At 36.2% G+C, this 17,374-nt stretch overlaps 1 protein-coding gene across 2 annotated transcripts in view; it reads left to right on the forward strand.

Moving 5' to 3' along the window:
- The window catches only part of USP9X (ubiquitin specific peptidase 9 X-linked), a 99,321-nt gene that overhangs the window by 51,193 nt on the left and 30,754 nt on the right, over positions 1 to 17,374 (forward strand). For both annotated transcript variants that reach the window (XM_061453394.1, XM_061453393.1), the window contains exons 15-25: positions 4,240 to 4,327; positions 5,086 to 5,428; positions 7,001 to 7,096; positions 8,658 to 8,869; positions 11,236 to 11,476; positions 11,672 to 11,821; positions 11,920 to 12,040; positions 12,505 to 12,635; positions 12,889 to 13,167; positions 15,758 to 15,883; positions 16,360 to 16,485. In XM_061453394.1, the coding sequence (XP_061309378.1) occupies positions 4,240 to 4,327; positions 5,086 to 5,428; positions 7,001 to 7,096; positions 8,658 to 8,869; positions 11,236 to 11,476; positions 11,672 to 11,821; positions 11,920 to 12,040; positions 12,505 to 12,635; positions 12,889 to 13,167; positions 15,758 to 15,883; positions 16,360 to 16,485 (1,913 nt within the window). The remainder of the gene's footprint in view (positions 1 to 4,239; positions 4,328 to 5,085; positions 5,429 to 7,000; positions 7,097 to 8,657; positions 8,870 to 11,235; positions 11,477 to 11,671; positions 11,822 to 11,919; positions 12,041 to 12,504; positions 12,636 to 12,888; positions 13,168 to 15,757; positions 15,884 to 16,359; positions 16,486 to 17,374) is intronic.

Consider the following 17,374-nt stretch of genomic DNA (forward strand, 5'->3'; position numbering starts at 1 on the left):
GAAAGGCCTAATAATCATCTTGGATTTTGTCACACTTCAATTTTGAACTTTTGTAGGCTCATTTGTGAAGTTTTTTAATCACCTCAATTTGAAGCCAGTGTCTGGAATTTGTCAGGGAGAAGAACTTTAAATCACAGGGATGCCGTTTTCTTTTGCCATGCAACTCTCATTTCTGTTCAGCTGCTTTCTCACTGCATTTATTATCAGCAACCCTTTTGCAGCACATCGTGTTAGTATTTATGTATTTCAGGCTAAACTCAACCTTTCACTGATTATACTCTTACTCTGGATTAGCTTTCTAGCTGCTGAGATGAGAGTAGGGAAGTGAAGGAAAATGGTCATCCAGGAAACTTCTTACACTAGACCGCAGTGCTTTATATACTGAATTAAGTCAACAGAAGTGAGGAGATTCGCACACACACACACACACACATAAATACTGCTCTGGCATTTTAACATCCTGCCAGCTTCCCAGTTAAATCTCAAAAATGACACAGTATGTTATGCAGGAATTCAGTGTAGATTGTTCAGAGGACAAGATACTTGCACATTGTAAAGCACATGTGCATGTCGTGCAATGCTTGCGTAATTTGCCTAGACACCTTTAATTTTGGAGTTCATTTGATTTTGGAGTATTTGATAACAGGTATCCAAAATACATTCTTGAAGACTTGTTTGAATAGTGGTGCTGTATGAAGATGATAGCTTCGGCCAGGAATAGGTCAATGAGAATGACATTTAAGCTAAATCTGTATGCTGCAGCTATATTTCTCTCTTCAGGAATACATGAGGGGGGTTACCTTAAGTTCCTTAATTAATCACAGCATTGCACTAATTAATGTTAAAATGAATGCTTTGGTCTGTTCTGAAGCCATACAGTCTTAGGCTTAATCTTGTTCAGAAAGGTAGAATAAAACAAGTATGATTTCTTACAACTTCTGTAATTTTGCAAAAGTGATGCAGAAATGCTCTTTCGTTTGTAACAAAGTTTGCATCTTAACTAAATGAATAGGCTAGAATCTGTGGTTCTTCTTTCTTTTGGACTTTGGCCAGATATGAAATCCAGGGTTTGGCCTCAGGGTTAGGAAGGAAACATAATCAGCAACTATATTCTAATGCAGTGTTATCTTCGTCCAAAAGTAGCCTGTATGTACTATTAATGTATGAACTATTAATCATTAATTTCAGTAATTTTGATTTCTGAAGCCAGAAGGTCATTTTTTATACTATTGTGTACCTATCAAATTATTGATGACTTTAGCAGAAGAATTAGGCTGATGCCTGTCTTGCATGATTCTTTTGTGCCAAAAGACACATCCCATTCCCTGCCCATCCCCAACTATAATGACTCAGTAAAGCAGTAATATAAACATCTTCAGCACAGTAGGAATTACAAGTGTGTAGAGTTTAATGGAATCTAATTACAAAGCAGTTATGTTGTGCTTTCTTGAGACAGACTTGCTACAGAACTTCTACTTGTTTGCATTGAAGTACAAAACCAGATGAGCAATACTATGGATTTTTTTAATTAGATAGTTTAGTACATGATTAAAGGCAGTCAGAAAATACCTCCTAATCCTTCAGATTATGTAGTTAAACTGGAATACAGTTTCTGTGCAACTTCTGTTTCAGTTTCAGTTTTATATATTAAGTAGAGCAGAACACAGAGACAGCACTGTGAAGATTGCCTTCCGTGCCTTCCTGGAGAAAAGATTCCAGAAGTGGGGAAGAGAATAATGAAAGGAGAAGAAGGAAGATAGTGATTGTGAGTCCAGAAGAAAGAACTGGACATGTGTAGAATTAAGCTTAGTTAGAGAAGGTGAATGAGACAGAAGGAGAAAATTCAAGGCAAAGGTCCAAATAGCACAGGTCAAACAAATGCCACAGACAAAAAAAAAACAAACCCAAGAATTCACTTGGCATCATTCTTATTTACAGTTAACATTTTTAATTTTGATTTTGCCATGTTTTCCTTTTCCTTGAAGACTTCCATAGTTGTGTCCTGTGACAGAGAAGACTGTTCCTGTGCTCCTGTTACTTGCTAATGCATATTCTTTTCTATCATATTACCTTTTATATGTTTGCCCTTTTACAGTTGAAGAAAAGCCTAATCTATGATTCATATTTTTCTGTGACTTTCTACTGAATTTACCCTTTCCTCCAAATCTGCGAAGTCCTCCAGGAGATGAGGCAACTACTACTGCATTGTGTAGTCCTGAAGGAGGAGGTCATAGTTAATCTCCTTGGTTACTCATCAAAGCCTTTTGAAATCTTAGAAGATTGCTAGCCAGTTCTTATCTTTTTCTGAAGAAATAAAATCTAGAGTGTTAATGAAGTATAATTATTTGTAGAAATTGTGCCATATGTGTTTATCCCTAGTTACACTTAAATTTTCAACCAGTCCTTTTCTGATGTATAATTTCTTCATTCTTCTGCTTCTGTATGTAGAAAGAATTTTTAAGGAGATCACACTTGAACTTGCTGTGGGATGCACAGTGTAGAAAATAAGTCGGGCAAATGTAGAAAAAACCTGAGATGGAGAATATTTAGGGAAACTGATTTTTTTTTTTTTTGTAGTTCACAATTTTTCAGAGTTCTAAAGTACATGCTGCTTTTGAACAACTGACTGACCTTTAGTACTTGAGTTCTTCTCTTGTGGCCACTATTGACGCTTGTGTCTGTGAATTAATCTCTACTCAGGAAAAAAAAAAAAGCCCAGTTAGTCCCCATAGTGAAATGAACACCGCCACCACCTCCCCCCACCAAGACAAATTCAAACAAAAAAACCCCAACATTTGAAGTGAACAGCTTTCCTTTCTCTGCAGTACTGTAATTGCCTGTGTACTGCAGTTGTTTCTTCTGCGAGGACCTCAGCATATTTTTCAGATTTTCTGCTTCTAATATTTAAATAATTTTTTTATCTATTACTTTTATATTCTTTCCTCAGAATTTCTTTCACGTCTTCTTTTTATAATTGCCCATTTATGCTTACTTCATAAGGTTCATGATTTAAATTCTGGTGAACCTAATTTCTTCAGTGTTGTAGACATCAGTTAACTACTACCCTTCTGTTTTTCCTTTTACTTGATCTTTTTAAGCTAATGTACGTTTTGCACTAGTGTAGAGAGCAGCATTTATGACAGTTATTTTTCTCCTAATTTTGAAACATTGATGATGATAGATCGGCTGTTAGATTTTATTGTTTTGTTTTCCTTGTTCCTTGATATCAAAGGAGATACTGATTTTTCAGTTCTGAAGATAATTTTTACTGAGTCCAGATGTCATTGTGGTACAGATAATATATTTGCAAATAAGAAATACAGCATTAATTAGTTTAACAGAACTGTCATAATGAATGTGTCATGGTGAAATATTACTAGTACAGGTCAAGGTAGTGCAAGTACAGATCTAGCTTGTATCTCTAATTAAAAAAAACACCACCCCAACAACAGGAAGCAAAATGAACACAAAACACCAAAACAAAGTTCCTATGCAACAAGCAGCTGTTTATTAAATAAAATACTATGCTGAGAATTGATAACATGCAGGTAAAAGTTTTACTTTTAGCATTACTTTCAAATTACTCGGCTTCTGTTTAAAGCTTTTCAATATTAAAGGCATTTGTTTTTTTGTACTTGAAAACTTGCAGTAAATAAAGTTGTCATATACTTTTTTCCTCTAAGTGATATTGCATACATAGCTACTTAAAAGGTGTTAAAGAACTGGAGTCATGATTTATCTCATTTGGAGAGGAAAAACCCTAAAGAGGGAAAACTGAAATTTGGAAAAGATGCTTTGTAATGAAACTAAAGCATCCTCAGAAAAAAAAAGCATTGGGTAATATGAATTATATGATTGGTACACTTTTGTTCTGACTTCTGACTTCAAACTGACTACTTGAAATCAGGGAAAATTGATCTGAATAAGTAGAATGTGGATTCTTAATTGTTCTTTAACACTTCGGTTATACTTAATGATAAGCACATGTATCTGCATGTAATTGTTTGTTGATTTGATTATACACCTTCCTAGTCTTTGCTTGTATTCAGGATTGCATTTAATTTAGGATTAAATATCAACTGGTAGCAGGCTGCTGAAAACTGTTTTCATACACCTTACTGAAAATTTATTGGGTTTTGAGTGGTTTTAATTACAAGACTTAAGTCTTCAAATGTGTCTGTTAGGATCAGCATGTCTTTTTCTGAATGTATTGTCTAATAAAACTTTTTATATTTTCAGAGCATGGTGAATATGATCCTCAAACTGTAAGACCAGGAAGCAGATACAGTCATGTACAGGAAGTACAGGAGCGACTTAACTTTTTACGGTTAGTTTTAACTTATCATGTGTTTAACTTCTGTTAACTTTAAAGAGAAGCAAAACCCTAAACTCTGTATCTTTATCTAGCTTTAAGTTCCTGTGTTAACTTCTTCCAAAACACAGATGCAAAAACGCACTGAATGTTTTTGTTTTAGTTTGTTGTTGTTGTCATCCCCACCGCCTCCCCCAAGGTCTTCTATGCTACTATTGGAATATTCAAATAGAATTTACTAGGATCTCTGCAATCCATGCTAGTGGTTATGCATTAAGATTTGTATAGGCTTTGTCTGTTAGTGTGCAGAACCCTACTGACTTGAATACAGTTAGCATGTGAATACAGTTACATACATATTGCTGTAACTTAGCTGAAAATTAAAAATATTTCTGTGGGGATATGTCCATGTGTTCTACCACATCAGATTTAATTCCGTGATCATAAACGAACAAACACTCTTGTCAGACACTGATGTTAGGTTGTCAGAAACTGAGTGTTAAAAAGAGATTGGAGTAAAAAAACTTAATGGCTCTTGACCAGCTGCTCTTTGAGTAAAGCAAGAAAACAAAGGACCTGTGCTCATCACAGAGCTGCACTATGTTGGCGTTTTCTTTAAGCTGTGTCTCTCTCAGCTTTTTATTATTTGGTCATACTTGTGATACATATGTGTATAATGTGCATATTCACCTTTTTGCCTGTACTTTTTACTGAATTGTAACTCTAGATGTCTGTTAGACAGTGCTATTAATTGTCTCTTTGTTTTGCTCAAGATTTTTATTGAAGGATGGTCAGCTGTGGCTCTGTGCCCCGCAGGCGAAGCAAATATGGAAGTGTTTAGCTGAAAATGCAGTTTATCTTTGTGATCGTGAAGCCTGTTTTAAATGGTATTCCAAACTAATGGGGGATGAACCAGACTTAGACCCTGACATTAATAAGGACTTCTTTGAAAATAATGTGCTTCAGCTGGATCCTTCCCTATTAACAGAAAATGGAATGAAATGTTTTGAACGTTTCTTCAAAGCTGTGAACTGTCGAGAAGGAAAGCTAGTAGCAAAAAGGCGAGCCTATATGATGGACGATCTGGAATTAATAGGATTAGACTACCTTTGGAGGGTGAGTTAACTGGAGGAAACATGTGAAAGGTTAACTCCTGAGTCTTTCTCAGTCTCTTTTTTGTGTTTTGGGGAATGTGTAATTTAATTAATAAGTTTATAATAAAATTTAAATAATACTTAAATATAAATTAATAAATATATTGATAAAATTATTAATAAATTGTTAATTGAGACAGAAATTAAAAAAAGCTCCTTTGCTTGGTAAAAAAGCTACTAAATGCCTGGATGTTGAGTCTAGTGTCTTTCCAGCAAGTATGCAAGCTGGTACATTTGCAGACTGATGTTTAATGGAAGGTTATTTGAAACATCAAGTATATTTGTGTATGTGCATGAGACTGAAAATTTACCTACGCTTTTCAAGGAAGAAAGGCTTGTTCCATTTGAATTATCTGTAGGTTTTCCTTTCTCCTTCTCATGCATATTAGAAATAAACTTTATTTTGTGTACTTCATAAGCTAATTCATGTCATTCATTCTAGTATGGTAAACTGGAATGATTCTAGATCAGACCAAATGATGACTGGTCTGATTTTTATATCCCCAGCTTTTCACCTGAACATGGTCATAGGTTTTTAACGGAAACATTGTAGCATTTTGTAGCTTGCCAAATATATCAGTGAAAAACACCAATATCTAATTTGATACTTAATTTTTTCAGAATATTTCTAGTTTTCAGGAGCTGCATTGGAACCCACAGTACCACACTGTGGCATGATTATCATGGCTGTGTTTTGTAAAATGTGCTGTATATAAAGCAGCGGTCTTCAGTAATTTTGGTTGTGGCTTGTTGAAGGGTTAGGTATTTTAATCCTGGTGATGACAGGTAAACCAAAGAAGATCACAATTTTTATGCAAGTAAGTTTTCACGTAGTGTTTGTTTACAAAGTGCACACTTAATGCTAGCATGTTTTAGTTATGGGAATCAACTTAGATCTGCCCTGCTGCTGGCAGTATGACAGAACTTGTGAAGCTTCTGCTTACTATCCTGCAGGGCTTGTCTGTAAGGGCTGCTTTCAGACCTGGTGGCTAATAAACAAAATTTAGATTATCAGGTTAGAAACAGAACTCATTTGCCTGTTCCCCTGCCCCCCACTCACAGCCGTTTAAATACTTTAAAATTCTGGGTTTAAGTCTTTGGTAATGTAGAGTGTTCAAGCATCTGAAAAAATAGTTGTCTTACTCTCTGAAACTAGTGAAAATGGAAATGTAATGTGAATATTAATACATAAACACTGCTTTTATTCAGTTTATAAAGCATCAACTTTTTTTGCTCCCTCTGAACTCCTTTAAACTAGTTAATTCTTAATTTTGACTCTTACGTAGTTAACTTCTGTGTAAATTGTATTGATTGTATTTTGCAACCTAGCATTTTAGTCACTTTTGTCTCATAAAATAGGTAGAGGTACTGTTGTATCAGGATACTTACATAGATGTTTTGGTTTTAAATTTTACACCAAAAAGTTTTAAGATGTTCTAAATGTTTAGAATGTTCTAATCTAAATGTTTAGATGTTCTAGATGTTTGGAAGTTGTTCTAAAAGGTTTTTTTTCTTTTTTTTTTTATTGTGCTAGGTTGTGATTCAGGGAAATGATGACATCGCAAACAGAGCAATAGATCTTCTTAAAGAGATCTATACTAATCTTGGCCCAAGGTTACAAGTTAATCAGGTAAAAAAAAAAAAAGCAAGCAACAAGAAAACTGGGATGTAATGAGATAGAAAAATAGTGATAAAATAAAGTTTGGTGATATTTGCATATTTGAAAGCTTTGAAAACAGAAGAGTTTTCATGTTTTGGAGAGTATGGGCCTGAGTCCAGCCATCAGGTTCTGGTCAGATGCAGAACTGAGAGTTTTTTCTGATACTTTCAGACTGAATTCTGATAAACTTTTTACATTTAATTGATCTGTCATGTGCTCTTTCTACTCAGAAAAAGTTGGTATCATATGCGTAAGTATGCTTAAGTAATAAGACTTGAATTTGCAGTATGTTCAGTGGGTGGGTCTGTTGAGTGTTGTCATAAGCTCACCTAATCTTTATGTTATGTCCCTTACAAAGGGTCACAGAGTTTCCATATAATGGTCAAGCTGAGCTCTAGCAAACCAGGCATTACCTCGCTGCATTAATATTTTCTGGGAGATATGTTTCAGTGGACAGGGAAAAGAGATGCTGAATTTCTGAAAGTTCAGATGAGATGAAGTGTTGGGATTTCACAAATTTTAGGGGGGATATTGTCCTTCAGGCAGTCTTCAATTGGTAGCTTTTCATATGTATTTCTTAAAACTCCAATTTTCGTACTGTCCTCAAAAACACTCTTACAGGCTTCAGAGCTGTCAGTCTGATAGATATAGCACAGCTGTTCTAGGTAGTGCATTTGCAGCCATTCGAGCTATAACTTAAGTGTAGTTAGCAAATGGGCTTTGTGCTTCCTTCTTGCTATAGGTCTGTGCTTGCTAAGCATGTATAGATCTGTCCATGTGCACATTGATAGATCTGACATACAGGAGGTGTTGGATTTATATAACATGCACACAAGTATTTTGTTTCAGTGTGATGGTAATTCCTCTGCTCCTGAGTTGCCTGTAAGAAAACTGCATACTGGACTATGGTTTACTGCCATAGCTATGATGTTTTGTTGCAGGCTACTACCTGGAGACACTGCAAACCTTTTATAGCAAAAGTACAGGTTATCTGTCAGGAGCAAGGAGATGTTAGATATCAGACAGAAGGAAAAGATTAGCTGCAGCTGCCACTATACTGAATCTAGCTCAAAATTCACTTCTGAGTTAATTCAGGAGAAGAATGCATAGAGTGTATCTGGAACTGGGTTATGTGATTTGGAGGGGGGGGGACATAGTGGTCTGTAAGTGTTCTGTGTTCACTCCTTAAATTAACCTGTACACTAGATTGTCAGCTACAGGTTCTTTAACATCATCTGAGGAAGTAAGAGAGAATAAATTCTAGTGTTTTCTGTTCAGATTTTCACTTTTTCTGTGTAAATGCAAGTTTTTTTTCTGTACAGTTACAGCTACTGATGACATGCAAGATTTTTGAGGCGCACACGAAGTTAGAGCTATTTATCAACAGGAGTTTATTCTAAAGTGGAATAAAACCAGAGTCATGTACCTGGCTTTGTTTGGTTGTTGCTTTTTTTCTTTGCCATTGGTTTATCCAGCTGAAATGATGTTTTTTAATATTTCTTGTAATTGGACCATTTTTCAATGTAATTAGGTAGTGATTCATGAAGACTTCATTCAGTCCTGTTTTGATCGTCTAAAAGCCTCCTATGATACATTATGTGTGTTGGATGGAGATAAAGACAGTATCAATTGTGCAAGACAAGAAGCCATACGAATGGTGAGAGTGTTGACTGTTTTAAGAGAGTATATAAATGAATGTGACAGTGATTACCATGAAGAGAGAACTATTCTACCTATGTCAAGGTATGTGTGAAAACGCACTACTATGATCTTGATTTCTGTTAACCAGAATATTACTGATCTCTTTGTGATTTCTGTGGTCTAAAGGGCATCTGTTAAGGGAATAAACTTACAGAGTTTCAGGATCCTACTTTCTTCACACATGAAACTGGTCTGTAGTTTAAAAAAATAATAAATCTGAAAAATCAGGCAAACACAGGCATATATGAGAGGGACAGCAGACCCGACAATAAAGTTGTTTCTGGTGGTTTATTCTGTAGCTAGCACCAGTGTACCTTGTGGCTACATAGTTTTAGATGGGCTTTTTTTTTTTTTTTTTTAAGTTTGCTCCCCCCCCCGATAATTATTTAAAAGCAGTACCATTCTCTAAGTTACCGTGGGCAAAGCTTCCTTATTTTTCATACTCCTGTCATGTCAACCACAAAAAAAGGTGGTGGTAATGTATATCTTCAACCTCCTCTGTATTTGTTTACAGAGATGCTAATCTTACTTTGCAAACTAAAATTTAGCATTATTTCTAAGTGAAATGTTCTGTGTAAGTTGCTCATAAAAAGAGTGTCCTGGGTTCAGCAGTAGCAGTCATGTTTTTTCCTTTGTGTTAACTGGTGCAGTGCTGTGTTTTGACTTCTAGTTTGAGAACAGCGTTGGTGAAGCCGATGTTGTCGGTTGTTGCTAAGTGATGTTTACCCTGACCAAGGACTCTGTGAGGCTCATGCTCTGCCAGGGAGGAGGGGAAGCTGTGAGGAAGCAGAGACGGGGCGCCTGACCCGGGCTAGCCGGGGAGGTATTCCATACCACAGCACGTCATGCCCGGGGTGGGGGGTAACTGGGAGTTACCCGGAAGGACAGGAGCTTCCGGGTGGAACTCGTTTTCTTGGCCGGTGGTATCGTATTCTCTTCCCTTGTTATTTTCCCTTATCATTGTTTTAGCTGATAGTAGCGGTGGTGATTTGTTGCTGGACTGTTCTTGTCTCAACCCGTAGGAGTTGCACTCTCTCGATCCTCCTCCCCGTTCCTCCGGGAGCGGGGAAGGGGAGAGCCCCGGTGCAGGGGGGGGGGGCGACGGACACGGACCTTGATTGTTGTCAGCTCGGCACCACTCACTGGGAGTGAGTGAACAAGTTACCTGACTGGGTTTAAACCACGACAAAGAGAAAGATGAGAATAGCACTTTGAGATGTATTTATTTTCTGTATACCTTCACTCTTTTTAAATATATCCTTGAGTAAAAACAGCTTAAATCCTAGTTGCTCCTTCTTCAAAACTGTCTTTGGTACAAAGAAAAAGGAAACGCTTAAATCTAGTGTTATGTGGTTGTCTTCACAGGCAAAATACTTTATTTCCTGAGAGACAAAAGCAGAACAGAAAACTGTTTAAATACTCCAGTGATGGTAGCTGATTTCTGTGGGAAGCAAGTCTCAAAAATACATGATGAATACACTGAGATTGCTATGGGTTTATGATGCATCTAATATATTCTTAGACATGATGGGGGTTTGTTGTCCCCTTACTTTAAATGCCCTTTTTGTCAAGAAAATTGAAGAGATGGCTGTTTCTTCGTGATGTGTCAGTAATTTGCAGCACTCCTACAGCATTTTTATTGTTTATATAATTGATTAGTCCTGATGAACTTCTCTTGTTGATTACAGGAGCATCTCTTTTATATAGGCTGTTTATTTGATTAGTCTAACTTTTTCACAGGTCTTGTTAGCAAGGAGCATTTATGAGGAATTTTTTCCTCCTCCTTTTGCGTAGGAGTAGTTTGTTAGGCTTCTCTGGGCACATCTTTCCTAATGAATTCTCTGCCATTGTGCAAAGCGTGATCACTGCTAAGTGTGAAAGCGTTTCTTCTTTTTTTGACCTCTTTAAATTTTTTAAAAGGACTCTAATTTAAAAAAAAAAAATCCTAATATAAAACTTCTGACAGCTTTTGACAGAAGGCATTAAGAATTGGTGTCCTGATGGCTTTTTCTGATCTTGGTGTGTTAAAAACTAAGTTGTTTTGCTAAAAGAGCAAAACATAGTTGCCAGTCTGATTGAGCTTTATTTACATGTTTTCATAAGGAAATTGCAAGCCAGAGAAAAGGTCTAAAACTCCATAAGAGACTTCCCAGAATTCTGTTAAAGTTCCTAATCTGTCCGTAAAGTTGACCATATTCGTAGTGCAGTTGTGTGGAGTGTGGCTTCTTCAGAGTTTCTCTTGTGTGTTATGTCCACATAGTTCCTGGGGCTTGCATAAAATCTCATGCTGGAGTATATCATCATGTGTAAAGATCTGATGTTGAAATATCCACAGCACAAAATTCAGCAGGAAAAGTAATTTCATTTGTGAGGATGAAAATTACTTTATCTGATTTGTGTGTTTTCAGAGCTTTCCGTGGTAAACATATCACACTAGTGGTTCGTTTTCCAAACCAAGGCCGACAAGTGGAAGATTTGGATATTTGGTCTCATACAAACGACACAATTGGCCAAGTACGGCGTTGCATTCTCAATCGTATTAAAGCCAATAGCGCACATACAAAAGTAGAACTGTTCATTGGTGGTGAGCTGGTGGACCCTGCAGACGATAGAAAATTAATCGGGCAGTTGAATCTCAAAGATAAAACGGTAAGTGCTGCAGGTTGATTGTTTACATCTTCCCTTTTGTAAACGTTTGAAAAATACCATGCATGGGATTGCTTAGTTATGTGAAATAGTTCCATTCCTCCTCCTTGTATTATGCCATCAGCATTGTATCAGGTGCTTATTTAGGACAGAATCTTCATTTTTCAGTAGTATTAAAGCTTTGATTGTGTTTTTCAGCTAATTACTGCGAAGCTTACACAGATAAATTCTAATATGCCCTCAAGTCCAGATAGTTCTTCTGACTCTTCAACTGGTTCTCCGGGCAACCATGGCAATCACTACAGTGATGGTCCAAATCCAGAAGTTGAAAGCTGTTTGCCTGGAGTGGTACGCATATTCTGAAATGAACAGTTAAAAGCATTTTTTCCCTATACTTTGTCTTCAGTTATTTTATGTTTTTTTTGTTCTTATTTGCTTATTTTAAGATCATGTCCCTGCATCCTCGGTACATCTCTTTTCTTTGGCAAGTTGCAGACCTGGGCAGTAGCCTAAATATGCCACCTCTTAGAGATGGAGCACGTGTACTTATGAAGCTCATGCCACCAGGTAAAACCTAATTTTATCCTGTTTTATCTTGCAAAATCCTGTGTAATAATTTCTCACCTGTTGTATAAAAATGAGGATAGAGTAGTATGTTCCACTTCTTGGTAATTTTTTGATAATGTAATTTATGACTGTTATTCTAATTGGGATTATAAATGTATTTCCCAGATAGTTATTTCCTGTATGTAAAGTTTGGTTTTGGTAGGGTTCGGTGCAGTGAAAATGGGGAGAAGCATTGTATCTTGGAAATGTTTCTGTAGCACTGCTTTAATAGGATCACATTTGTACTGTCAGAAAAAATCATTGCAGAACACTTCATAGTCTGATCTTCTATCAGTTACACTTTGTGCAACCTTACACTTAAAATTCTTCAGATTTTAATCAATTGTAAATAATTAATCGTAAATATTATTACTGTCTTGTTCTAGGTTTGTTCAAAATATTTATAAGTTGTGTTTTTATTGCAGATAACACTACCGTTGAGAAACTAAGAGCTATTTGTTTAGATCATGCAAAGCTTGGGGAAAGCAGCCTTAGTCCATCCCTTGATTCTCTGTTCTTTGGTCCTTCTGCCTCACAAGTGCTGTATCTAACAGAGGTTTGTGATGCTTTGCTGTTACGTAAAAATTTTCAACTGTCTTTGGAAATCCTTTTTGTAACATTATGGAAGCCTAAGACCAAATTCTGGTTTGAAATTAACAATTGAAGATACCTAACAATTTACTGAAATAAACTGGTGTATGACAAATGCTGTCAAAGCATTGCCTAAGTAATATTCCACCACAGACTCATGTTCAGTCATCTGTATTCAGTTTAGTGCATTTCTGTTAACTCTGTATTTTGTTCTGCAGGTGGTTTATGCCTTGTTAATGCCTGCCAGTGCACCTCTGGGAGAAGATGCCAGCGACTTTCAATACAACTTCTTAAAAAGTGGTGGCTTGCCTCTTGTATTGAGCATGCTGACTAGAAATAACTTCCTCCCAAATGCAGATATGGAAACTCGAAGGGGTGCCTACCTTAATGCTCTAAAAATAGCCAAATTATTGCTAACAGCAATTGGATATGGCCATGTTCGAGCTGTGGCAGAAGCTTGTCAGCCAGTTGTGGAAGGCACAAGTACAATTTCACCGGTAATACAAATGTTCCTTGCTTCAAATACCAGCTTACTTTGGTTTTATATTGTCTCTAGCAACATTTCTCTACTCTCTATTGACAATCTTTGAGTTGCCTATCAAGAACTCGTGGTACTTTCAGATAATGTTATCTTGTAATTCTAAAAAAAAAGAAATCAACTTACTAAACAAATTCTGTTTCTTTCTGACTGTAGAAAAGTTAGATGTGAGATCCACTTGCTTTTATGTATGTACTTACTATGCAAGTACGTCTATCCCATAAATGTGAATTCTGATTATTTTTTTTTTTTGAGCTGTGGAGTCTACATTGGATGTGCCTCTGAATTTCTTCTATCTTCTATTTAGAGCATAAAACAACAGAATTGACACTGAGTCTTGCTAGCCCTTTTTGTACACAAAAATAAGTTCCTGGCTTGCTAGATTCTTAATTCTGTCCATTGCTCGTAGAAAGCTCTTGCAGAGACCAGCTAGGTACACTGCAAAGTTGAGTGTTGATAGTTGAAAGGTGTTCTACCCTAAGATTTCTCGGAGTTGGAAAGGGAAGTTCTGAACTGTGATCTAACGTGTCCGTAATAATAGATTTTTTGATGTTTAATATGGCTGGCTAGCTTGTCTGCATCTGGACAAATATGTTGTGGGTCAAGATTTTATTTCTGCCCTGTTAAAGAAGGCGTACAGTGTAGACCCAAAAAGAAAAAAATGCTGCTTTCCTTCTTGGACAATTACTTCCAGGTATTCCAGCTATTTATTTTGGTTTTTTTTTTTTTTTCTTTTTTTGTGAGATTTTGTCCCAGATAGTTGCTTGAGCTATCAACTTATGCTTAACAATACATAACAGGGCCCCACTTCAGAGCACTTTTTTCCAGTATCTGTACTAAGATCCATCTCTGAATCAGAGAAGTACATTCCACTTAAGTCTGAAAAATAAGTATCTGTTCTGGTTAGCAGCATCTATTAGAAGATACCTAATTCATTCTTTTTCAAGGAAATCAAAAGTCCTGATTGCAAAAATGTGAATATCCCTCTTTATGTCTCATGTTAGAATATAATAAAAAACATCTTCAAGCAAACATGTTTCCTGCCCTGTCCCTCATCTATTTAAAATGAGTAAATGTTACTGCCCTATTTTCTTACGATTATTTGGAACACAGATAACAGTTGATTCTTGAAGTACTGTTTGAAACAACAGTCTTGAAGTACTGTTTGAAACAGATTAATGCTGCCCACTTAGGAGGAAGCAGCATTTGTCCATGACTACTGACATTCAATGTTTAATGTTTCAAACACCCAATTTGTTAACTGCTTTGTTGGAAAAAAACCTGTTATTCTTGCTGTCATCGTCATCCTGTTTGAAGGACTTTGGTCTTGATAATTTTTATTGCTGCAGCACCAGTGAGCTTACACATTGGGTTGGAGGTGAGATTTTTAAACACTTTGCATCTTTCTTGTCTAAAACATAAGTACCACATCATAACTTTGTCTTGGCTTTCCATCTGTACTTAAGATAACAAGATAACCATTATTACATGTCTGCAGTCTTCCTGTTATCAGTCTGCTGCTGTCACTAGGACCTTTTAGATTTTTATTTTCTTTTTTTGCTTTCATAGCAAGTTGAAGCAGTAATGTTAAGCATAGTATTCTGGTTCACAGGTCCTGATTTGCCCCCATATATATTGTTTGATTATTTACAGCCTGCTTCCAATAGTTAAATTAACTCTAAGCTCTGTCAGTCATCAGTGGAAGTTCTGTAATTTTGCTCCCTGAATCAAGTGTCTTTAGTGAACCTGTTAAAGCAAAGGGATATGACCAGCGTCAGGTGTTACAGAACAATTTCATGGAGTACCTTTTGAGCAGCATTTGAGACAGGGGTTTTGGTTGAAATGGTAATAGAAACTGAGGAAACTCTTTTGTGCAAGACCATGGCATACAGTCCTTTCAAGTAAGTTTGTCTATGGGAAGGAAACAACCATATTGGATTTGACCTGTTAAAACTGTGAAGCTCTGTCAGAGAAAGGAACTTCATGAGAACGAGCTCCATGCTCAAACCAGTACAAAAAAAAACGGTTGTCTTGCTGTTGTTCGTGTTGTGAAAGTGTGATAAAGAATGGGAGGGATAATTCGGAACAGAATTCTTCAACAGGGCTTTAACACAAATGCGTAAAATATACTTAACTATAACGAAAATTACAGCTATGTTCTTCCTGGACACTAGTAGCGAATCCAGAGGGAGACTCACTGTTTTAGCATACCCATTCTTTCCTACATCATCAGGAAGGGAAGAAGGCATCTAAACGTTATATTAATGTTAACTTGAAATAATTGGATCAGTAGAGAAACCCCCAAACCTACAACATAGTTTTGAGCAAGTGCCTCTTAACTGCTTGTGTTCTGTGATTGTCCAGGATAGCATGCGATGTCTTCAGATGTGATGGTATCTATTTGAAAATGAGGGGGCTTATTTTTCTTGGTGTTTGCATTTTCTGTCCTTCCAAGATCTTTCTTAATTCTACCAAACCTTTCCAAGTAACATTAGCTTTTCATATCTTCTTGTTTTCTTTTTTCTATGTATAAATATACTTTCTTCCAGATAAATCAGGCTACGCATGACCAGGCAGTGGTGCTACAAAATGCCCTACAAAACATTCCTAATCCAACTTCAGAATGCATGCTAAGAAATGTAGCAATACGTCTTGCACAACAAATATCTGATGAGGTTAGTGAATTCTATCTGTAAAATCAGACAGTTGAACTCTGATTTAACTAGATTCCTTATGCAGAAGAAATGTCTTTGAAGTAAGGTATGAAAAAAGGGTTTTAATTGTGCCTTTGCCCTTTTTAGAGGACTTCTAATAAATAAGTTTCTGCTTTCACCAGGCACGTCAAAGCAAACAAAATCTGAATTTCTTTGACAGTATTATCACTGTGTCTGTAAGTTTCTGAAGTTATGAAAACTGCTGCAGATTTTAAGTTCACATGTTAATTTACATGCTACTTCTATTAAAAAATAAAATACGACATACAAATGCTTTTCAAGATGCATCATCTTTTTTCTATTTAAAGAAAAATTCTATGTTAAACTTTAAAACTTTAAACTTTCTATAAAATACGTTTGTAAGAGTTCAGAATCCATTGTAATGTTATTTGCAACTGCATTTTAATGTTGCTTTGGTTTATTTCTCTTTTTTTCAGGCTTCAAAATACATCCCTGATATCTGTGTTATTAGGGCAGTACAAAAAATTGTTTGGGCATCAGGTTGTGGGTCAGTTCAACTGGTTTTCAGCTCAAATGAGGAAATTAGTAAAATCTATGAAAAGGTAAGAACTCCCAAGCAACTTCTTTTCTAACTGGTGTTTTTCTTACAGAAGAGACAGTATCAACCAGGTCAGACTTAGTGTGATGAGCTTTTAGGTGGATGTCTTCGTGATGGAGTCTAGTAATTGGTACTTGTAGTCTAGAACATGTCGCTTGTCATACCACAGTTTAATTCTCTATTTGAAATTACTCTTCTCAGTAACTATTTAATTGTAACCTAAATCTGATGTCAGTTCAAAAATGCACCAGTTCTGTAAGCTGCTAACATATTTTCAGCCCAGTTAGATTCTGTGTTGAAATAAGGAATAAGCGTTTCTTGCAATGCAAATGTTTTCTGGTCTTTGAACTTAAAGGTATATTCCTCAAAAGCTGATGTAAAGTGTATGTGCAGTCTAGAATGAGAAACAAAGTAATTGATTTGAAATCAGCGCTGAAACACTGGTAAAATGAAAGTTCAGTGCTAATCCTTTATGGGTTTTTTCTTTTATTATGTAGATGTGTAAAACATATTCATGGTTTCACATGTGGCTTATGCAAATCATTTGGAGTTGGGAGTTGTATGTATGTTATGACATACCTCATGTTTAATGAACTTTGCTTACAGTTTTAGGAAATAGTGATCTGTATTCTGAAAGTGATTTAAGAAATAAATTTTGTTGTTTAAGTATCTTCTTGTTTATCTTGTAAAATCAATTAATGCTTCAGAGTTAAAGGGAAAGGAATATCTAGGGTTGTGCTTAAATGATCAGTTAGAGGAAGAATATTTACTTCAGCAAATTGCAACACCTTTTCATTTAGCTTACATAGGGATATAATGGTATCTGCTTTGATTGCTGTGGGAATGACAGCTTCATGAAATAAGTTGGAGTGGGGTGGTTGTGTTTCTGTGAG

Source organism: Pezoporus flaviventris, unplaced genomic scaffold (assembly GCF_033815535.1).
Source record: "Pezoporus flaviventris isolate CSIRO_AGI_PZ_B2104156 unplaced genomic scaffold, CSIRO_AGI_Pfla_v1 ptg000015l, whole genome shotgun sequence".
In the NCBI taxonomy this organism is placed as follows: Eukaryota; Metazoa; Chordata; class Aves; order Psittaciformes; family Psittacidae; genus Pezoporus; species Pezoporus flaviventris.